Source organism: Castanea sativa, chromosome 6 (assembly GCF_040712315.1).
Source record: "Castanea sativa cultivar Marrone di Chiusa Pesio chromosome 6, ASM4071231v1".
NCBI classification, from domain to species: domain Eukaryota; kingdom Viridiplantae; phylum Streptophyta; class Magnoliopsida; order Fagales; family Fagaceae; genus Castanea; species Castanea sativa.
Window position 1 is genome coordinate 58,969,352 of NC_134018.1, and position 25,088 is coordinate 58,994,439.

Consider the following 25,088-nt stretch of genomic DNA (forward strand, 5'->3'; position numbering starts at 1 on the left):
GCCAATTGCTGTTCAATTCCTATACGATCAATCGAGAAGAACCTTCAATTGATGCTTAATTCCTTTTGATCGATCGAGACTTGTAAAAAATGAATTTTTGTAGAATTTTTATAGTAATTGCTAAGAACGTTTGAAAAGGTTTTTAAACATTGTGAACAGCTTTGTGAAATATTTTAACTTTTCATTCGTGCCTTTTGATGGATTATAACCATATGCGTATAAATAATGGTTCATGTTCACTTGATAAGAAATTCTTTTTTCTTTTGAAATTAGTTTCAAAGAAACATAAGAAATTTTGTGGGTATTCTCCAAAATTGCTATTTGTAGAAACCAACAAACTTGGTTGTATCCTAGAGATAAATTTGTAATAATCCTTTAGCAATAATAGTGTAGGGGTAAATATTGTCTAATGATAACAATTTTGTGCTTCCAAGTTATTTAATTTTCTATTTGTCTTTTGTGTTCACTTTGTTCTTTCTTGATTACTTTGTGTATTATACCTAATAGAGTACTAGGTTGGTTGATGGGTAATTGGTGACCTTAACCTTTTATTTATTTATTTTTTACTTCTGTATTTAGATACAGTGTTTGTGAAAAATTGGATCGGATTTGATATATGGGTTTCTGGCATGTTGAGTTTGGTATGAGCTGGGTTGAGGGTTCGTGATTTGGTGAGCAAGGTTGTGGGTCAAAACTGACTTGTTCTTCTTTGATGAGTTTTGATATGGATGCCGCTCAAATGAGGACGATGAAGTTGGAGAAAGAAAGATCATATTGAGAAAGAAGGAAGTTAGATTGTTTTAGCCTTTTTTTTTTTTTTTGCCACGTGTCACCCATTTATATTAAAATGAGGAGAGAGTAGAGGGTTTTATATTGGAGGGGAGCCAATTAGCCAAACCCATATTTCCATTATTCTAAACAGATTTTGATGACGGGGTATTTGCTAACAAAAACTCATTGAAAAAGAAATTAAGGAAAAGATTGTTCTATCTTTAATTTTTCTCCAAACTTTCTCCTTCAATCTACTGTGTCTATATTTGGCTTTGTGTCTATTCACCAGGTATAAATTTCATGGTAGAATAGTCTTTTTCTTTAATTCTTTTTCAAATTTTTTTTTGAGAAACAAACACACACACAAGGGAGGGTAAAAGGGGTTATAATACAAAGGTATACAACAATTCCACTCAAAAACCATGGTAACTTTTAAAGGAGGGCGAGGCAAATTATACTACACACAATACACTCTCTTAAGCAATGTGTGACAATTACCCATTATTTTTCAATTGATGTTGTTGGAAATGCTTTATGAAGCAAATCACAAGGAAAGTAAGTGCAGCAAAATAAATCATAATTCAGTTCTGTACTTTAAAGGTATACAACAAGGATGGTATTCGTAATTTGTCATTTCTATATTAATTTATTTTGCTTAAAAACTAAGCTAAACAAAAGTATAAATGTATCCTAAAATATGAGAGACTCTAAAAAAATTGTACATTCTCTATTAAAATGAAAATAAACTAACCAAACAGGAATTGACATCAAGGTGGTCGATACTGTACCGGTACATATCGGTATCGAAACGTCAACATTTCGTACTGATTTAAATACCGGCCAATTTCAGGTAATACCGGCTGGTACAGAAAGAAAAAAGAAAAAAAAAAAAAAAGCTTTTTTTTTTTTTTAATTTTGTAATTTTTGAATTTTTGTAAAGACATAATGGTAACTTACTTGCATTAATTTATTAGTTTATTTGTTTTCTTAGTATGCAAAGAACAATTAAGTTTTTTTTATTTTTTATATTGTTTTTTTTTTCTTTTAATTGAGATAATGTTTTATGGTAAATTTTTATATTTATTATAATATATATATATATATATATAATAACGGTAAACTCGAAACAATACACCGGTATTAACCGGTATTGAAATATATCGTTCTACTGATCAAATCGGTACAACCTCCAGTCAAGTTCATATACCATATCTGTGGTACAAAAGCATGAGAAACAGTGTAAGTGGTACGTAGTTAACTTGTAAACTCAAACAAAATATTCAGATTCAACTTGGTGTAAATAAAAAAATGTCGACACAATGCCAATTGACTTAATGGAAAAAACATGATATTCCAAGTTCATCCGAGTATCGTAACTCAATAATGTCAAACAATAATATTCAGATTCAGCTCGGTGTAGTTCTCTTAATTGACCGGGACTTTAAGGGCTAACGAACCCAGCCATCTATCATTATAAAAATATTAGTCTTACTCATTAGACTGGGTCAACTTGATTTTATTGTAATTTCTCTTCTTTTGATTATATGTCTTATTATTTATGTAAATAAAGAAATTGTATTTGATGCTTTTTTTATTTTTTTATTTATGAAAACGTGCCAAGAGTATACATACCTAAATCTATGTGCTCAAAGAGAATCCAGCCCATCTTATGTTGCAAAATATGTTTTTTTATAGGCAATTGTCGCTTTCTTTGAATTTTAAATTCAATAAGGATATAGCTCAAAATCTCTCTCCTCAAACTTATGTTTACATTAAAGAAGATATATTTTTCTTAAAGAAGAAAATGAAGACCGATAACATGATTAAACAAGATCTAGCGTCCAATGCAAATTAGGAGGATTGTTGCAAAAAATCTTAAATTTAAATTTAATAATCTGGAGCTTTAGGCTATTTTTGGGAGAAATTATTAAGTCCACCGAGAGAATTGATGAAGTAGTCCTAATCTTTTTAACTAATAAAACGATGTCATTTATAGAAATGTCTGTGACATCATTTTGTAATTTATTTTTAAATTTTGATTTTTGTGCTGATCAGAAATTTGACTCACACATTTATATAAGTGTCATTATTTCATTGGTTGAGTGAACCACTTTAACAGTTTTCTTGATGGACTTAATGATTTCTCTTGCTCTTGATGGCTAGTCCGAGGTAATTTCCAATAGTTTCTCCAACAATAGTTATTATACATATAGTTTCTTTATTTTTTTTTCTTTTCTTAACAAAAATTAAAAAAATAAATTGACCTAAAGTATTTGCTAATGTTTTTTAAATTTGGTTAAGATTGTGTGTATTAGTAACTAATGTTTTATTTTAAAAAACTGATAAGTTGTTTTCTTATTGGAAGGTGTAAAAGAGAAATTTTACATCATATTTTTATTGAATTAAAACCCTTTGTTTGCTTGTTTGTTTATTTGTTTATTTTTTTTTTTTTTTGAAAAGGAATCCCTTTGTTTATTAGAAGATTCTAACCAGCTTGTACAAAGTCACAAGTCCAGAGTCTTCGGACCAATAATATTTTAGTAAACTAAAAAAGTATTTAAATTCCATACTTTTATATTGAAGAAAATGATCTAGTCCCCCTAATTAAGGGAAATCTATTAAATTACCAGCATTCAGACTGGTGACTGGTGACCTTTCAACCAGGATATCAACTTGGTCTTGGTCTTACTCTTGACCCTGAATATGTGATATGTCCTTGACCTTTGATGCTAGTGAAGAGTGACGTTGTCCATTCCTAATTCTTAGATTCATGTATATATTTTTTGACACAATTCTTAGATTCATGTATGTTAGATATCCTTTTCAGTTTTTACTTTTCACCGCATCAGTCATAATTTGCTTAGGGATTATTCATGGATTAACTTCACTATCATGTACCAAGAAGTGAGCATATACATGGGCCATAAGTTGTAGTAAATTTTTTTTTTTTAATATAAAAATCAATCATTAGAGAATTTGAACTATGCACATTTTTGTTAAAAATACTAAAATATGTCAATTTTGAGTTTTGTTTTAAAGATAATTACAACGTGTTATTAACTCTGTAACTCGATCCATTTTCTCCTAAGCTTCTAAGTACTTTGTGCATGGAGAAGTATTAATTCAATGACAAGACTTTTGGCACATTTTAAATTATAAACAGTAAAACGTGTTAACTAATTGAATAAAGGTGTTTCATGTTTGGATAGATATAACTTTTTTTAAATTTATTTTTAGAATCGGCTAAATCTAACTAATTTGGCTTCATATGATCGAAGTCGCTTTGCAAGATTATAAAAAATAATAATAATAAAGAAGTCGCTTTGTATTACAATGACAGTAATGCCCCTACCAATCCTCCACATAATTAGAAAAGCAAGGGCATTACAGGAAAGCAGAGAATTGATGCAATGTTGGGCCACGTTTGCCGGGGCGTGTTGTCACCCTCTTGTCCATGGACAAGTGCATGAAACAGACACGTGGCAACTTCCTAACCGATGTCATAATCTATCTTCCATGTTTTTGCTTCAACTATATATGGAATATCATGTGCCCCCACTGCATCTGACCCCCCACGTGTAAGGCACTCGATCCAAAAACTTTTACTGCTCCCATGTTTACTTGTCTTTTGTCTGTCCCTCCAAATAAATAATAAAGGAGAAAATAAATTTAAGAACAAATTATAATTTATTAACTTATGATTTAGTTAAAATTTAAATTGTTTATTTGTAATTTGAAATTTGATATTTTATCAATGGCAGAGTCAAAGTCAAAGTTGGAGGGGGAATTTAATAAGCAATTGCACAAACACAAAAAATAACATTAGTATATTTGTTATACAATTTTTCCATTAGAGATTTATTAACACATGAATAATTTCTTAATTAAAAATTTTATTTACAATTCTCATAAAAGATTTTAGTAGTTGGAAAACTCAAGTACAACTCATATGAATATGATATTGTAATATGTTAAAAACAAAATTGTGAACTTACGTACACTTGAAAATTCGAAGTTTAACATGAAAACAATATTGAGCTTTAGAATTTATTATACAATTATCTTTATATTTTATTTCTTACACAAATTTTATTAGCGAAGAATAAATTACTACATTAGAAATTTGTGATTCTTTTATCATTTTTATTTGATAATAATAATAATATTTTCAATCTTTTCGATTAAAGCTTGTGTTTCTTAATAGTACTTCTATTTTATCTTTTTTATATATATACATATATATATATTTATATATTGAGCTTTACATTGATAGATTATTAATGATTTTATTTTACTTCAATATTTAATGAAGTTCCCATAAAAAAATAGCCCAATGATTATTTTATAAATGAAAAGGAAATACGTAAAGCAAATCCATGCATGTAATAGAACAAGAAAAAAAAAAAGGATACAAAATTAAGATGGGCCAGCCACATGGAGGGGAGGGAACAAATTGATAAAAGGACAAAAACCTTGAAACTCACACAACAGAAATTACGCTTGAGCTCTATTTCCTCATATTCATGTTATTTAGTGTAGGGTGTAGGCATATGATTGGAGGTAGCAAACTCATGACATATAAGTAAATCTCTTTAAAAAAAAATTGGGCAGGCCAAGGGGGCCCCTCGACCTCCCCTAGCTCCGCCCTGCACTTTATCTATCTGAGGTTTGTTTAGTTAGATTTTTATAACTTATCTTTATTAGAAACAGAGTTAAATACGTAATTTTACACCACTTTTATATCTCTCTCCTCCAAAAATACAAAAAAGAAGAAGATAAAAATAGAAGATCAAATAAAATAAAAAAACTATCCATCGGAATACTGACATCATGGAATTTTAAACTACAAGTAGGCAACTTAAATTTCAGCCAAACCATAGGTGGGTAAGTTGTAATTTGCCCTAAATTTAAAAAAGGTTCTATTGGACTTGGCTTGAATGCTATTTTTTCCCCTTTCTTAATAGGGAAGAAATTAGGGTCACAAATAAATCAAGCTGTTTAGACACAATTGAAACTCGACTTGATAAAATGCTTATTCATGTTCATTTGTTCGGCAAATAAGTCAAACTCAAGCTCAAGTTTAAGTTTTTCTATTAAATGAACCAAGCTTAAACATTCGTGAATATGAGGCTCAATTTAATTACTTTATATATATATATATGTGTGTGTGTGTGTGTGTGTGTGTGTTTAAAAATATATTTATATATGCTTGAGAATGAATTATATAAGTTTCTAAATAAGTTCATATTATATCAAATTATTATTTGTAATTTATTGATAATATGAATACTCATAGACTTTTTATACTCGGCTCAACTAGACTTGTTTAGTGCTCTAGAAGAAACCATGCCCACAACCTTTTTAATAATTATTTTATTAATCTCATATGTTCTAGAAGAAAGCATGCCCACATCCTCTTTAATAATTAATTTATTAATCTAATATGTATTATCTTTCTCATATATTGTGGAAATGACAAAGCATGATCAGTCGAATGCACACTATAACTTCTTTTCGATATTTAGTTGAACTAAATATCTTTTTATAACTTTTTATTTCAGGAGAGAGAGAGATTGATAAAAAAAATTAGGCTCTTTTGATAAATTGATTACTACAATATAAAAAATATAAAAAAATTTAGATAAAAAATCACAAATAAACAAGAAATTTATAAAAATTAATTAAAAGATAAAAAATAATAAAACAAAAAGATTACAATGAAAATAATCATTCTAAAGTTCACACGTGAGATAAAAATAATAATTAATTATATAAAGATACTAATTTTTTTCTTTTTAAATGCATATATTGCTTACAAAATTTTACTAAAAATACTTGTTATAGTTGTTTTGCATAAAGAAGTTTTTCAGAAAATTAAAAACAAATAAAATTCTACTTAAAATTGATTATTCCACATCAAAAATGAGTGTATTATTAATATTATCAATTAAAAACGAGATGTTAGTGAAAACAAAATGTGTGATTAATTATTGTCATGTGTGACTAATTATTCATATTTCATAATCACAATTTTTTTTTTGAGAAAACAAAATGACAAAAAAAAGACACATTGTTTATCATATGATATGGCAGTATATTCCAATGGATTTGATGTAGATACTATTTTGTTTGAATTTATATATATATATATGTTTTTACTACTCAAAGTGAAGTTACCCATGTTAAAGTTATTGCCACGTGTCTTGATTTTTAAGTGAAGTTGTGGTGTGACTTTGTATTAGAACTCTTTCTCTCTTCTTTGTGTTGTATTTGTTTCTCAAAAAAAGTTTTTGCCACGCGTAACATTATTACTAGTTGAGGTATTATACTCTTTAAAAAAAAAAAGTGTGTAGACATTGAACTTCTCAAAGAAAAAAGGTGGTACAGACAACAAAGCTTTTTTTTTTTTTTTTTTGAGATAATATAGATAAAAGACACAATAAATGGGAAAGAAGGAGGTGAGAAGACAAAACTTACAACACTAGTACTTACAAAATGGTCTAACCTTTATAAGCACTAACGAGACTTATAAACCGAAGACTCACTCACTAACTGATCGATGTGGTACTTTAGATCACTTTTTTTTTTTTATAGAAAATATAGAAAAAAGACACAGATAATGAAAAATGAGAAAATAGGAAGACAAGATTTATAATATTAGCACTTACAACAAAGCTGTATTATGCTATGGAAAGAAATTTTAAACTTGGTATAATTTATAAAAGAATATAGATATGTATTGTGATGTATTTGATATTTGGGAAATTGGAAGGTCGTATAAATTATAAGATGTTAAAAACAACATTGAAAACAAGTAATATATTTGTAATATATGAAAATTTTAATAACACAACTATTTGTGTAACTCTTTGATATATAGATTCCTGTCATTGAAACAATAATATTTTGACTTGAATTTATCATTGATATTATTTTTATTATATTCCAATAGCAACCTGCCAAGTTAATAATTATAAAATTAAAAAAATTATGATTTGTTATATTTTCAAAAATCAAGCATAAATTCAAAAAAGAGAGTATTGGGAATTGGAAGAGGGTGGGCCTCACATGGGGCCGGCCTTCAATCCCCGCTAGTTACTGCAATAATTTCTAGAAAGTATAAACACATACTAAAAAATTACAGCAATTCTCTTTTTCTTTTTTCTTTTTTTTGTTTGTTTGTTTTTTTTTTTTTGTTGAGAATCAACAATTCTCATAATTGGTGTTCAAAGTTTGGATAGTTTTTATTTATTTTTTTAATTTTAAAGCTTATTTTACTATTTAGCTTATTTTTGCTATTATTCATGGGTTCCATTGCATTTTTTGATACTATTCATGAGTCTCACTGTACTATTTCAGCTAACTTTTACCTTTATCTACAGTATTTTCAATAAGAAGTTTTCAATTTCAGCAAAATAAGAGGATTCCAAACAGACTCTTCATATTATAAAATGATCACTTATAAATAAAATTCCACACACCTATTCATTTATAAGATCTCTTAACCCAAATAAATACTGCAAAAATCAATATAACTTTTACACCATATCCATTTATTTTGATGTCTGACAAATAAACTAATAGCAAGGCCTAATGGTAAGTAGCATTTTACATGTTTTTGGATGTGATACAATAGATTTATGCTTTGATATCTTTAACATACTCCAAAAAATTTAAGGTAGAACCGTAGAAGTTTGCAAACCGCTTGAGTTTGAAAAGAATGTGAGATCTTAAAGGAAAGCGTAACCAAATTGGATGCAGGGTGGATCAGGTTAGACTAAATTAAATGAAGTACAAATGACATGCTGAAATGAAGGCTAGACGTGTGTGATAATCAAGGGTTGAATACTGAGCATCGTGCATATCATACATATGGAAGTTATTGATAAAAGGTATGGTTTGTGTTAAAATAGCATTACTAGCAACGCAATATATTATACCATGTTGTATATGCTAAAGTGAATACGGAAGGGGAAGCATAGAATAGTAAAATCGAGAACACGAGGGTTACGTGGTTCAGTTTTGTCGGCCTACATCCACGAAGGAGTCCCTTAAGGGCTACATCTTTATTATATAAGAGTGTAGTACAATAACTTGTGTTACAATGAACCCTAACATGAGTATATATAGGCGACTAAACCCTAGACTACTAGTACAAGCAGGACTGGGCTTGGGCCTATTACATTGGGCTAATATGTTTAATATATCTCTAACACCTTCCCTCAAACTCAAGGTGGAAGCTCGATGAAGGCTTGTGGTTGGATAAGCATGAGAAGATCTCTTAAAGATGCCTTGAAGAATGCCTTTAAAGAAACTACAATGAATAATATGCCAATTGACCAATTTCGGAGTTTCAAATGAAGAAACGAGGTCCAAAATTAGAATCTACGCGAAAAACTGAGCAAGGTAGGCCCTTTCAGAAATTTTGACTTTTGGTCATTTGGTCAACGCAAAAGTCAAACTCAACGAAAATCAACGGATCCTGGTCAAAGTCAACCATCTGAAGTCACACATGCTTGTCTACTGGATCTAGACTCCACAGCATCTCGCAGCCACCATGGCTCTGTGCTGTGTCAAAATCCAACAACCAAGCAAGCCGTGACTTAACTTATCAGATCTGTGCAAATCAAAGCATCGCCTAATGAAACCAACACCACAGACGTGCTCCTCGGCTTCCCATGAGGAAAACCCATAAATTCGGTCACTCGAAACCTATCCGCGCTCCTCCATGCGCCTTAGTTAGCTTCGAAAAATTCCCACACGCCACATCAGAATTATCACTCGCAGATCTTCATTAGAGACACGCGCCGCCCTGTCGGCTTCCTCGTACACCGATCTACGAAACTTGAGATTCCGGCCCTTATCTGACCTTTCACGTGCTCACACGCGTTGCCTGGGTTTTTGTTTCTCCTTCACGCGCCGATGACATCTCACCAGCAACATGCCGAAATACTTGCTGATCTCATCTGACATCATCAAGACCACGTTAGCAGACACGCAAACACGCCCATGTCAGCCCTAGCTACATCATCAGCCATGTAGATCGCCACATCAGCACTACGTCACCTAGCTAACCATTGACCCGGACCACCTGGATCTGACTCGTGAGCATTGACTGTTGACTTTGACCAAGATCCGTTGACTTTTGTTGACTTTGACTTTTTGGTCATTTGGTCAACGCAAAAGTCAAAGTCAACAGATCCTGGTCAAAGTCAACAGTCAGTGCTCACGGTCAAATCTGGGTGGTCCAGGTCGGGTCGATCTGGGTCAACGGTCAGTTAGGTGACGTAGTGCTGACGAGGCGACACTGCTGACGTGGCGATCTGTATGGTTGATGACGTAGCTAGGGTTGACATGGATCAAGCTGACATGGACGTGCTTGCGTGTCTGCTGACATGGTCTTGATGATGTTAGATGAGATCAGCAAGTGTTTCAGCGCGTGGCTGGTGAGATGTCACCGGTGCGTGGAAGAGAAACAGAAACCTAGGCAACGCGTGTGAGCGCTTGAGAGGTCGGATGAGGGCCGAAATCTCAAGTTCCGTAGATTGGCGTACGAGGAGGCTAACAGGGCGGCGCATGTCTCTAATGAAGATCTGCGTGTGATAATTCCGATGTGGTGCGTGGGAATTTTTCGAAGCTAATTGAGGCGCGTGGAGGAGCATGGATAGGTTTCGAGTGATCGGATTTCTGGGTTTTCCTCATGGGAAGCCGAGGAGCACGTCTGTGGTGTTGGTTTCATTAGGCGATGCTTTGATTTGCACAGATTTGATAAGTTAAGTCACGGCTTGCTTGGTTGCTGGATTTTGACACAACACAGAGCCTTGGTGGTTGCGAGATGCTGTGGAGTCTAGATACAGCAGACAAGCATGTGTGACTTCAGATGGTGGTGTGCACATGATAATCTTCTTTGCTTGCTAGAGACGTTTGTTTGATGCCAAGAACGAAGTTTGGCTCTAATACCATGTTAAAATAGCATTATCAGCAACGCGATGTGTTATACCATGTTGTATATGCTAGAGTGAATGCGGAAGGAGAAGCATAGAATAGGAATATCGAGAACACGAGGGTTAGGTTGTTCAGTCTTGTCGGCCTACATCCACGAAGGAATCCCTTAAGGGCTACATCTTTATTGTATAAGAGTGTAGTACGATAACCTGTGTTACAATGAACCCTAACATGAGTATATATAGACGACTAAATCCTAGACTACTAGTACAAGTAGGACTGGACTTGGGCCTATTACATTGGGATAATATGTCTAATATATCTTTAACAATTTGAAAAACACAGTTTGAATATTATAGGCACTCAGGACTAGAAACAAACCCAATAACGACTACTAATCAAATATAAGGCAATCTAAAGATGATAAAGATGCATCACCAAAAAGAAAGCTAATCAAATATAAGGCAATCTAAAGATGATAAAGATGCATGACCAAAAAGAAAGTCGACAAAAAATTTATCGATTAGTATGATTTATGATACCCGATAAGATGGTTAACGCTGCATGATTAGAAGGAAAGTCAAAGACTATGTGCAGAAGAAAAATGTACGTGCTCATCAAATGTAGTTGATATTGTCAAGATTAATTGTCCTGTTGTAAAATATCAGATCTAAGAAGGATGTGTATGATGTTGTCAGCTGCTATCCATGGTAGGGAATAAATCAGGATAAGCTGCAGAGTAGTTGGTAACGATAGCAATAGTAAGAACCTTGACATTCTCCACAACATAAAATAGATTAAAATGAGACTACAAAGTGACTAAGAAAGATTGTGAGAGAAGTACCTAGATCAACCAAGTAGGGATATAGATTAAGGGAGGCCATAAAAGCCTAACTTTGATACAATACTAAAGAAGATAAAGTATATGAGAAAATATAAAGAAAATAAATTGATGTTTTTCAATCCAGTACTGAGGTAAAACATCACGCTCTTACAAACACCATATTCAAGCTTTTGTGCTTATGTTGGCTGCTATAGTATCTTAGAGTTGATTGTCTCCACTACAACCTCGATCCATTGTGACAATTGAAGTGTCTTTCAAATTACCTACAAAACATCTTCCACGAGATTACGAAAATATGTTGAGATTAAGTGTCACTTCATTCGTCACCATTTACTACATGGTTTTTCGTAATAACTTCTAAACTTAAGTTAATTAATATTGTGGGTATCCGAGGACCGAGAAAGAATGAAACCTCTGTGACCATCATTCGTTCTTTAGATAGAAGCACTCTAAGCCTGAGAAATGGGTTTGCTTGAGGATAGGATGGGAAGAGACAAAATACTTCCTAGAAGTCTGAATGGGGAGACTGACGTTGAGAAAGAGAGTTAAGTTAGTTGGAAGAAGTTTCTTGTGAAAGCTCATCTGCTGCATTCGCAATAAATGACTGGCAACAGTTTTATCAGTTGCATTGATGAGGAAATGATCCCTGAACAATAGATTCACAGCTAAGTAACTCATTCTACTATCTTCAACAGAAATCCAATGGGGTAAGTGTCCTAAGGAAGGGCCAAGAGGATCGCAAATGGAGGAATAGGATGCAAGAAGCTAAGAAGTATATAAAGGAAGAAAACTTTCAGATGGAGGGATCCGGAAAAAATCAAGAAAAAGATGTTAGAATAAGAACGGTGATAAGAAAGAAAGGACAGGAACAGTGTATATCTTAGCATTAGAATATCATCCTCAGGCGAGCTTGTAAAGAACCGCCAACACACATAATTTTGAACTCGGTTCATTTCCTTCGTGATTGAATCTTCAGACTAAGCTCAACTTGTTGTTATTCACTTTTTCTAAACAAATATCTATTGGTTTGGGCCTAGTAAGGTGGGACGAGCTTCACTATTCTAAGTGGATTTGGACCGCCGAAGCTCGCGTCCTTACAAATATCATTTTATCCAACATGAGTTCGAGGGAGGTTGTTAGAATATAAGCCCAAATGGCTCAAGCCCATTTATTATTGTACTACTGATAACAGACATTGTTTGCTTCTTTCTTCTTATTATACTGTTTAATGCAAAACTCATTCAGACTTTAACTTTAAGTTTTATAAATTTAATTATCTTCAAAAAACGTCACCATGCGCAATTTCAAACCCAACTGAAAAAAATGTCTTCAAAAAAAAAAAAACCCAACTGAAAAATGAATATGGTCCCATGTGACTAGGGCGTGCCACTAACACTTTCCAATGTCGAATGTTACTTTTTCACATTTGGCCAAGGCGGCGCTGCTTAAAAAAAAAAAAAAGAAAAATGTTCTACTCTACTAATTCATGTATGAAGTATACGCAAGGTCCCACTAAATTCATATATGTGGAGTATTATTTGAAGCCTAGTTCTAAGCTTCCCCCTATATATATAGCAGCAATCTAAGTTGTTTCTGCCACAAGCAAAAGCCACTCTCCTTTCTAGTTTCCTTTCATCACTCTTGAAAGTTGAAATTCCCACACCATGAGAACAGACATAGAAAGCCTCTGGGTATTTGCCTTGGCCTCTAAATGCCAAGCTTTTACACAATCAAACATTGCATGGCTAATTTTAGTCATGTGTCTGGCTTGGCTAGGCATGACCCTTATTTTCTGGGCTCACCCTGGTGGCCCAGCTTGGGGTAGGCACAGTTATATCAGAAACAAAAAATCATCATCATCATCATCATCATCATCTTCTTCTTCCAGTTCTATCACCCTAGCCAATAAGCCAATTATACCAGGACCAAGAGGGTTTCCACTAATTGGAAGCATGAACTTAATGGTCTCACTCGCTCACCACAAAATTGCTGCAGCAGCAGAAGCATGCCAAGCTAAGAGGCTTATGGCCTTTAGCCTTGGTGACACTCGCGTTATTGTCACATGTAACCCAGACGTGGCCAAAGAAATCCTGAATAGCTCTGTGTTTGCTGATCGTCCGATAAAGGAGTCAGCCTATAGCTTGATGTTCAACAGGGCAATTGGGTTCGCTCCTTATGGCGTTTACTGGCGAACCCTGAGGAGAATCGCAGCCGCGCACATGTTTTGCCCAAAGCAAATCAAAGCTTCCGAGTCCCAAAGGTCAGAAATTGCTTCCCAAATGATAGCAATAATGTTGGGAGACCAGGGACAGAGTGTGACTGTGCGTCAACTACTAAAGCGTGCTTCCTTAAACAACATGATGTGCTCGGTTTTCGGATGCAAATATAGTCTGGCTTCATCGAACGAGGAAGTGGAAGAGCTAGAGAGACTGGTGGGTGAAGGGTACGAGTTATTGGGCTTGTTGAATTGGTCAGACCACCTGCCTTGGCTAGCAGAGTTTGATGCTCAAAAAATCCGGTCCAGATGCTCCAAACTTGTCCCAAGAGTGAACCGCTTTGTTGGCCGAATCATAGCCCAACACCGAGCTCAAACCAGTGAAAAAACCCGGGATTTTGTTGATGTTTTGCTCTCTCTCCAAGGCCCTGAAAAGTTATCCGAGTCCGATATGATCGCCGTTCTCTGGGTAACTTTTTATTATTATTTATTATACTAATTATTATGTTATTTTCACTTATTTTTTTACATAACTATTCTTCCAATCATAATTTTTAATTTAAAACTAAGGATAAATTATAATAACCTGTACCGAGTTTGGGAAAATATAGTAATATATCCGCTGATTCCGCTCATGTTTTAAATGATATCCTCTTTCTTGAAGTTTTTATTTATGTAATAAAAATAACCCATATGATATGACTGCTCTTATAAATTGGGTTAATATATATATATATATATATATATATATATATATAAAATTTTGCATTCAATATAAACTCAAATGAATGTTTATTTGCTCAAATGATAAGAAGATTAGATAAAAATAATAATAACAATTTCAAGGAATTAAGAAAAGAGATTGGGTTTTTGATATTTCTCCCAGTCTCAAGTGAGGTTAATATAAGTTCCTCTAAAATCAACAAAATTTTGGTTTTTTTTTTTTTTATACCATAAATAGTATTAGTGGGTGGTATTTTAATAATTCTTTTTATAGAAAGGAATGGATAATACCTCTAAATTAGCCGTAATAAGTGAGATATGAGGAACAAAGACTAACAGTAACATACACGGATACACCCTTTAATATATGCAATCATTCGGTCATGCATTGACTTATTTATTTTTAATTTATTTAAGTCAAAATAATAATAAAAAAATACAAATAGTCTTGAATACTTTGATAGACCCTCGACCGCATATATGCGTGTCAACATGAAAACTCTCAAAGCTAAAGTTCAGTCTTGAACTAGGACAGAACAGAAGTGAGAAAAGTACTTTCCCGCTACCAACAAAAACTGTTTCGTTAATTGCTTTAATTAATTATTTTACTTTATATATATATATATATTTTTTTTTTAAATGTTTGGGGGGACACAAATAATTTATTATAAATATTTATGCCGCTATATGATTTAAACATCCTTGTCAAATGGTTTACTTCTTTTTTTTGTGTGTAGGAAATGATTTTCCGAGGGACTGATACGGTGGCTGTTTTGATCGAGTGGATCCTGGCTAGGATGGTGCTTCATCCTGACGAGCAATCAAAGGTCCACAATGAGCTTGATGAGGTTGTTGGCAAATCACGTGGCGTTAATGAGGCTGACGTGGCTTCGCTGGTGTATATTGCGGCTGTGGTGAAAGAGGTGCTGAGGTTGCACCCACCTGGCCCACTTCTCTCGTGGGCCCGACTGGCTATCAATGACACAACCATTGATGGGTACCACGTGCCTCATGGGACCACTGCAATGGTGAACATGTGGGCCATAGCTAGGGACCCACATGTCTGGTCTGACCCACTAGAATTTATGCCCCAAAGGTTTGTCACCAAGGAGGGTGAGGTGGAGTTTTCTGTACTCGGGTCGGATCTTAGACTTGCTCCATTTGGGTCGGGCAGGAGGACTTGCCCCGGCAAGACTTTGGGTTTAACCACGGTCAGCTTTTGGGTTGCCTCACTTTTACACGAGTATGAATTTCTACCGTCTGATCAGAATACCGTTGACCTATCTGAGGTTCTAAAGTTGTCTTGTGAGATGGCCAATCCTCTGATCGTTAAAGTGCGCCCGAGGCGTAGGTAAAATAGTGAAAAACAAAATACTGTAAAACTGTTTAAGTTGTTTTTATAAATACGTGATAAAAATATGAGTGAAGAGTAAAAAAAAAAAACAGTTTGTGCTTAGGGTTTAAGAATTCCTAATCTTATCTCATCAACTTGATGATAATCATAAGGATAATCATAAGGATGGCCTTGGTCTGTCTGTTTCTCTCTATATTTTATATTTCATCACTTGTCTATAAATATTGGTGATATTAATACAAGTTTGTTTTTGTTTGTTTGTTTGTTTTCACCTCTTGCACTCATTGTTAACATTGTTGATGTATACTTTTGAATAAATTTACTTTAATTCTCTCTCTCTCTCTCTCTCTCTCTCTCTCTCTCTCTCTCTCTCTCTCTTTTAGATAAAACTTAAATCAATTGTTTTTAAATTATGTTAATGACAACTGATTTTTACAATTGCTATGTATGATCTATAGAGATTAATTAGAATAATACTCCAGTCATTTTTGTTTAGTATTATCACTTTTATTATACACTAATTACAATTGGACCGGTCAAAAGTTATAAGTAATGTAGTTTATGCTTTCAAGCCTAAAAAGACAAGAAGAAAAAAAAAAAAAACTCAAATTTTCCCATTTTCTTTAATTAATTAATTCTACTACGTACACAATTGGGTAGTTGACAAAACACATTATTCACGTCATCCAATCAAAATGATTTTTTAAAACGATCTAATAAAAATATTTGTTCAACCATCAAGTCTTGAAGTAATTATATTAAATAAGTAATTGTTCAAGCCTTCAAGGAATGGTACTTTGAATTTGTTTAGATTTTGTGCATACAGCTGTTCCCATTTATGCTAATTAATTTAGAACTTGGCCCTTACGTGTCATGACTCATGATGATTAAGCCAGATGTCAACATTAGTGTGTATGTGATGATTTGGTTTTAAATGGTGTGTCGATTAATGCAAGAAAACTCGTTTTAACTTAACTAGCCGTTGATATCGGGCTTAATTAACATTAGACCGATCACCAAATGGTGACGCACATGTGTGTATGACTGTAAGTGATGGTGAGCGAAAAAGAAGATATAAAAATTTAATTCATCACTAATCATTTGTTGGGATTTTAAAATATGATTGATCAACCGCGTTGCATGATTTCAAGTTAAAGGCTTTGTTTTAAAATCTCTAAAATTATTTAACTTGAATTAGTTAAAATCGTGTCTTAAACCAACAACATAGTTTCAAATGTTTGATTAGTGTAGCTAAGACATTAAAGGGAGATGCTTTTGTTCACTGTTAAGTGACCAGTTTCACTGAATACGTTAGGATACAAACATGTATTCAAAATTGGACATGTATCTATATCTCAACGTGTTCAGTAGAACTAGCCACTAAACACAAGCCCAACCCGACATTAAACACCCCTATGATGCTTGATTAAGAGGCGATATCTAATTTTGAGTATCATTTTTAACGATATTAAATGTGAAATAAGTTAAAACATTAGATTAAAACCTGGAGAGACTTGTCCTATAATATAGTGCATGTGCCATGTATCAACAATGATACATAATGGATGATCTCATGATTTTGATTTGATTGGGAGTTGAACGTATGCTTCTTTTTATTTTTGAAAACAATGAGTTGTTGATAATTCAACGTCAAAACACACTTGGAATTTCGATATTACTCAAAACAACTACACTTTTTATTTTGCAAATAATCATCAAGTTCCTATCACCCGGTTTTAGCCACACACAAAAAAAAAAAAAACCCCATCACCTGAGGAACGTAGCTTGTTTAGCTTGTTTTGAGATAGAATTGTTTTCCAAAAAAAATTTAATGGAAAATGATCTTTAAAAAATAAACCATATTTTTTATGTTGAGCAAATATAGTTTTTCTTTGATTCATCTTTTTTTTTTTAATGCTACCAAACACTGAAAAATAAGGAAAATTATTTTTACATATGATTTTCCATTGAAATAAATGGAGTGTTAATAAATGTTAGATCTACTTATATTTAACACACAATGACATGCATCAATCCCTTGTTCTTATATTCACAATTGCCAACACAAATATTGACATTTTTATATCGATTAATTTTGACATGAAAATTAGACAACATTTCACCTATTTTTGGTACTCTCCTTCCAAAGGGCACTTGCTATACAACATGAGCAAAAATCCATTGTTTGGATGACTTCAAGGTTCGTAAGGAGATATTACCACCACAAGCTTCTCAAGGTATTGGAAGATCCAAAAGAAGTTTTGTACTAAAAGTTTTGGAGCCTTTTTGGCCGAAATCAAGAGGAATATAAGGAGTTCCATACTATGAAGAGATTTATGACTTCCAAAAGTTGACACCTTAAATAGCTTCAATCCTTAAACCGCGCAAACTTTCCTTAAATGTTGTATCTTTGGAAAGCTTGTAACATCAACTTTGATCATTTCCATGTTTCTAGCTCACAATTTCTTATTCTAAGAGTTATGAGTGCATGAAAGTGGCATGGACCTTGAACGCTCTTTGGACAAAATCCCACTTTCTTTCTTTTTGTGAGCTCGATCAAAATTTTTTTTTTTTCTTTTAAAACTTTTCACGATCGGAATCCCTGAACTAACGTGCTTCCTTTTCCAATGATATCTAACTTATCTAAATCCGGATCGTTTGACCTAGTTTGACTACATTCGAACTAACGTGAAACTTTTCTGACACAACAAAAAATGATTGTTGATGAACCATTTATTTTTGTAATATCTCACTTTGTCAAAAGTCAATTTTTAGCATGTGATTTGTCAACACAAAAGGAGTTTCATATGATTCAAGATGATGCCTCATCTATTCTGATTGGATAGTCTATTTCTTTGGTAAAATCTCAGTTACTCCTGGTTTTGTCAAGATTGATATTTTCAATAGTTTCACAAAATTTGTAATTTCATGTGTTAATCAGTGTAAATGGGGCTGATCAACTTAGTTTTTGGAAACTTGGGTAAAACAATCATTTTCAAGGTAACCCATGTTGAGTTCAAATTAAAATTGGCGCGGGGGGGGGGGGGGGGGGAATAACTCTAAGCAAGTTAGGAATGGTAACGAGTCAGGTTCAGGGTGGATTTTTTGATGCCTGAACCCGACTCGCGGGCCCTAACCTGTTAACTGAACCCAACCAATTTAATAAATAGGTTTCTTTTAAAACCCCAAACCCGTCCCGTCGGGCTCCACAGGCCCCGTCCAGCCACTTCTAGGCCTAATTCGTGGCCCAATTTGACCCAATCTTAAAAAAATCACCAACACAAACTCACATTTAATAATGAAATAAATTGTAAATAATAAATCAACATTGTGTTATCAGTCTTGATGAAATGAGATTCTTAGACAGAAAATAAATAGTAAATGAACAAAAGAAATAGAAGAAACAAAACTCCATTTATGGACTGATTTATGAACACAAAAAATAGAAGAAACACAACAACTCCGATTCACATTCTTTGAAATCATCTCAGGTGCTATAGTCAACTAAACCAACACAAAATATACATAAGCCTTACATTCTATATGTATTGAATCCTTAGATGAATATTGAAAATTGAAAACTACTGAGAGAGGAAATGAACCCAAAAATAAAAAATAAAAAATTGAAGAACTCAGACCACCAGGCTCCATCGGTGGTGGTTTCAGCCATCAATCCCACCTCTGGGCTTTGTTTGACCTCAACGTTACCAAGAGCTCCTTCGATCATCACATCTCTCTCGATTTAACAATCCCATGCTCCTCCATGACAAACAGCAACTACCACAAGATTCATGCTCCTCCATGACAAACAGAAACCACCATGTGATGAGAGTGAGGGTGAAGGTGGGTCGGTGAGTGAATGAGAGTGAGGGTGAGGGTGACTGGGTAAGACCGTGAGGGATGGATGAGAGTGAGAGTGAGAGTGAGTGAGTAAGGGTGAGGTGAGAGAGACGGCTGAGTTAAGAGAGAAATCATAGAATGAGAGTGAAATTTTAGGGTTAGGATTATGATTTATATATATATATATATATATATATATATATATATATGTATGTATGTAGTTTTTTTTTTTGTAATTTTACCTTTAGGCTAAACGGATCGGGTTCGGGTCTGGGTTCGAGGCTGGTTTTAACAAAACTCAGACCAGACTTGGACCTTGTTTGGTTTTATTTTAAAAGCCTAGACCCAACCATACTGTTTATCAGGTCGGGTCGAGCCGGGTACCCGTGGGTCTGGTTGTTATTACCATCCCTAAAGTAAGTACTTGATTTCTCAAACCTTTAAGCTATTTTGACACTCATGACGTGCTACCATGGTTTTTTTTCTTTATTATAGGGGATCAAAAGAAAAGATAAAGGATGAGAATTCATGAAAGAATTTGTGTCCATTTGGAAATAACTTATTTGGTTTTTTGTTGATTTTTTTTTTGGTTATAAGTGTTTTAAAGTATACATGTCTCAGCATGACCATGACAACACTTAACTTGTTAAGAAACCAATATTTGCCTATCAAAAACAAAAAAACAAAAACAAAAACAAAAAAGAATATTTGAAAAGCCTAAACATGAGATGGAGGAAGATAAGACTCCCTCAAATGGGTTCAACCAACGCTTACATCCATATAGTATGGAGAATTATACCATAAAAGGTCGCAATATTGGTTGGATAATATTGAAAAGTATATCATTTTATGGATTTTTTTACTCACTTATCAACCTGTTTGACATTTTTCATTTACACTAAGACTACTGTTCCCTTTTTTATTTTTTTGAAAAGAAAAAAATTTATTTGAGATGTGCCCTATTAGCATATACAATTTCAAGCAATATTATTAATAACATTTGTATAGGATGAATGGTCAATACCTTTATTATCATTGAATCAAACAATGTACAATATTCTTGTTATCATTTGTTTAAAACTAGCTCAAATTACACACGTGTGTTTCTATATAAATATATAGGGGCTGTTTGACAAATCAATTATTACACATTTCAACACATTCTAAACAACTTTACACACATTTCAATTGAGCATTGTACACCACTTAGTAGCATTGGTTACTCTTTTTTATGAGAAAAATCATGATTTGATTTATCTAAGAAAGAAAACTTTAGATATAAGCCCATTTATAAGACTTTTATTATGTATATTTTTCCTGAAAAAAATGGAAAATGGTGTGAAATACTGAAAACACATAGCAGTGATTAAAAATGAAACTGAAAACACAATTAAAATAAATAATTAAAATTTTGAGAAGGCTTTGGGTCAACAAAAGACTCTTACTCTTTAATTATTCTTAAAATCAAACAACTTGCGACCATCAATAAGGTACTCCAGCTTGTTGTAAATCTTGTGATATTATTACAGAGTATCGATCTCAGGCCCCAGCTATGGTGGATTTGGTTAGACAAAATTTTAAACCCATTAATATCATGTTCCAACTTTTTTGTAAAACGTTGAAGGGTATATATTTATTATTATTCTCTCTCTCTCTCTCTCTTTGGGTAGGTTTTGTGATAAATAGGTCAGAACCAATGTGTTACTGTGTCATACTTTGTTGAGTTGTTCATGTGGGGGAGGTGTTGGCAACTTTTTCATGTGCTAATTATTTAGGTCATACATTGTTCGTCGTTTGTTTTGATTTATTCAATAATCATTTGTTGCGCGCATGGTTTTAATCTATATTTATATAGATGTATTTCATATATAAGTTGGAATCGAGAGAATAAAGTGGTTTATACTCCATCATGTGGATGGATTAAAACATTTTTTTTTTTTTTAAACTCTTTTACAACTACTTTCATTATGTGGTTCACCCATTATTTGTAAAATATAGAATATCAGGGTCCACTCTTGGACTTTTACAATATTTCTTCCTATCAAATTAAATAATTATGAAATTTATTATATCTAAACCGTTTACTCTAATTATGGGCATTGTATTCTAAATTTTGTGATAAAATGGATTTAATTTTCCTTCTTTGAACTTTTACTATGACTTAAGAGAAATGATATGTCCACAACATTTTTACAACAAATCTTAAGTGGCAGGATGTTACTGATTGTTATTGTTGGGACAAAAAAGTAATCTTAGTGTTAGGTTCAAATTTGAACCAATAACAACTAACCACCTATGATTTGTTGTAAAAATGTTGTGGACGTAGCACCTCTCATGACTTAATTGTGTTTAGATTTTCTCAATCTATTTGATAGAGATCTTTTCTTTTTTTTTTTTGTTAGACACATCAATAATTGATGATGGAAAGATTTAAACCCAAGAACTTATACTGATCATGACACTAAAAGTACTCAGTGAAATAGTCTTTATTTGGATTAAAATCATGGCCATTATTTTATTTTATAGATTTGATTAAAAAAAATATCATGGAGTGATTACCGCGATAAAAATGCATGCGTGATAGTTTTTATTTGAATTAAAATCAATAAATCATGCTCATTATTGGCCATTATTTTATTTTATAGATGTGATAAAAAAAAATTATATATATAGCACTCGTTATTTGATAATTGTTCGTTTTTATTGATGGAATTTTTTAAACAATATTATTGGCCATTTTTATTAGGATATCAACGACACTCTTTAATATTTTTTTTTTTTTTTGGGGGTAGTAAACGACACTCTTTAAGTTAGATCAACATTAATGGTTATCTAAAATTTTGATAATAATAATGTAACCAGTGATGATACTTCGTTCTTTTTTAAAGATAGAAACCAACTAACCATTGATACTTAATTCATTGCTCTCTCGTACATTATCTAGAAGATTTATCTGACCATGAATTGTTGCCATTCTATCAGTCTATCACAACGTATTATGCGTATGTTGCAGACTTGCAGTCTAGATTCTAAATCTATATATTAGTTAACTATTACCTCAGAAACGTCTACAATACCGTGTTGACTTCAAGAACAGTTAAGTTTTTTTATTTTTTTATTTAATTCTTCCAAGCAATCAGGAGCTTCGATATTAATTTAAAAATGTGGTCACGGGTTTATAGTTGACACAATATAATCTTATATCAACTTTTAATTATTTCGAAACCTAATCAAAATGATGGCAATGTGTGGCTCTCAGTCTCTTTACATCAGCATGTAAAAAGCAGTAGGTCAAGAATGCGTGTGATGATTAAGAATAAGAGCTGATTAGTGTTAATAATATACAAATAGAAGTACTGGCCGGCCCTATTCATGCCGTCTCTTCTGCACCATAAATCGTTTTGCTTTCAAAACCAAAAGCACCACGCAAAAGAATGAGTGAAGAAAATACACACTAAGAATCTAATCTAGCAGACTTTTCTGCCCGCATCACATCATTCTAAGATTGTTGTTGCCAGCTGATATGTATATTAGGGAAAACACAGAGAATTAAGACACTCAAAAGTTCCTATCTAGTCAGTAACATTTGCTGGGACGACTGAATCAGTTTTAATTACCTGGAACTAAAGAAAGCTTTTTCATTTTTATCATTATCATATTTTTGCCATTTCGCAAGAGTCCTAAAGCAATTCCATGCCATTTTCTATTGAGACATGTTAAAGATGTGAACACATCGAAATCACTTTTTACGTGATCCCACTTACATTAAATCAGCTAAGAACTCTAGGATGGAATAGATACGTATATACTTTTTTTTTTTTTTTTGAAATGGAGGATAGATATTTTTTCATATAATTATGTTAGTATTATTATTAAATGATTAATTTTACTACTTTTCAGGGTTTTAAGTTTTTGGGATAATGGGATATTATCACAGTATTAGCGCCGCATATGGTCTTATCCATTATAAACTTTTGTCATTTTTGTAAGAAAAGTAAAAACAATACATAACTAGTTGTGATTAGAATATAAATATAATACAAGAAAGTGGGATAAATGATTTATATTAAATTCGAACTTTGTTTTCATACCTCATTTGAAAATTTAAAAATCCCACGTGATAGACCTAACTTATTGAGAGGGACTCTAAGCACAATTGTAAGTGGAGTATAAAATGTAACAAAAAAAAATTGGGACATATGATTTGTATTAAGTTCAAACTTTATCTTTATATCTCCCATTTAAAAAGCTAAATTAGATATCGAATCTTGCTATGATGATGGCAAGTGCTCTATGCTCAAACAATGTGAGGCAGGTTGGTTGTACTATATATGTATGACTTATTTTGATTTTTCTTTTTTGGATAGATGCTGGTGCTATTAAATCTTAGAAATGTTTGATCATATTCTTTAGTCATTCATAGCTTAAATCAACAATAAGAAATCATTTTTCAATAGCCTTTTACCTCATGTCTTGCGTGTACAATATTGCTGATAAGTTGTTGTTGCTCATTTGGCTTTTATAATTAAGTCGTTTGAGAGAAACATGCATATGGAGCCAATGACAATGATCAAAAGAACAATATGTAGGCTTTCTCTTAATGAATTTGAAAAAGACCCCCCACCAATTCATTAGGGTAATTGGGTAATTATTAATACTGATGGCTTTGATCTTAGCTGCGAGAGAGCCTCTCCAGAAACCGGACTCGTAGACAGATTGTGACTGGAAAAGACATCTAAACGGAACAAACAAAACAGGATGACTTCCTATGTTTGGATAAGGAACAAAGATAAACAAAATACGTTGGTTTCCCTGGACTGGTTCATGACAATTTCAATCTGATTACTTGCTCCTTTGGATCCATGCTAGTTCTAAAAGTTATGTTGTCACTATACATGCAGTTGCCCCTTAGGTATGTTTCTTGATTATGTAATAAATTGCTTACTTGCCAACAATGAAAGAAACTAGGTTACAGAAGTAAAATACTGTTTTTATCTTTTTATAATAAGCTCAATGGAGGTTATATAATTGGACGTTTATGCTAGGTTTTGAGACTCATGAACCTTATATATGAAGATGCCTGTTTAATTAGTAACTCAACTTAGATGTTTGCTACTTTCTCAAAAAAAAAAAAAAAACTTTGATGTTTGATTCATTTGTTATGTCAAAAGTGTTAGAATAATTAAGTGATTAAATTTACCATTTTCTAACTAACAAATTAGGTTTTTGGGACAATCAATAATTTGTCTTGGTATCAGAGGAAAATATCCTTAATTCAATGCTTATTTCCACTTTATCTCTTATTTAAAATGATAAAAATCTCATATGTTGGATCTTGCTTATTAAAAGAGAGTTTAGACCCACATGTGCAAATGTGTATTAAAAATAAAATTATG

The 25,088-nt window shown here is 32.8% G+C and overlaps 1 protein-coding gene across 1 annotated transcript; it reads left to right on the forward strand.

Annotated features, from left to right (window-relative positions):
* The first annotated feature begins 13,166 nt into the window (after positions 1-13,166).
* On the forward strand, positions 13,167-15,870 carry LOC142641037 (cytochrome P450 78A3-like). The gene is made up of 2 exons (XM_075815393.1): positions 13,167-14,244; positions 15,236-15,870. Exons 1-2 carry the CDS (start codon positions 13,225-13,227, stop codon positions 15,851-15,853), a joined length of 1,638 nt encoding a protein of 545 aa, XP_075671508.1. The 5' UTR covers positions 13,167-13,224; the 3' UTR covers positions 15,854-15,870.
* Positions 15,871-25,088: the final 9,218 nt, after the last annotated feature.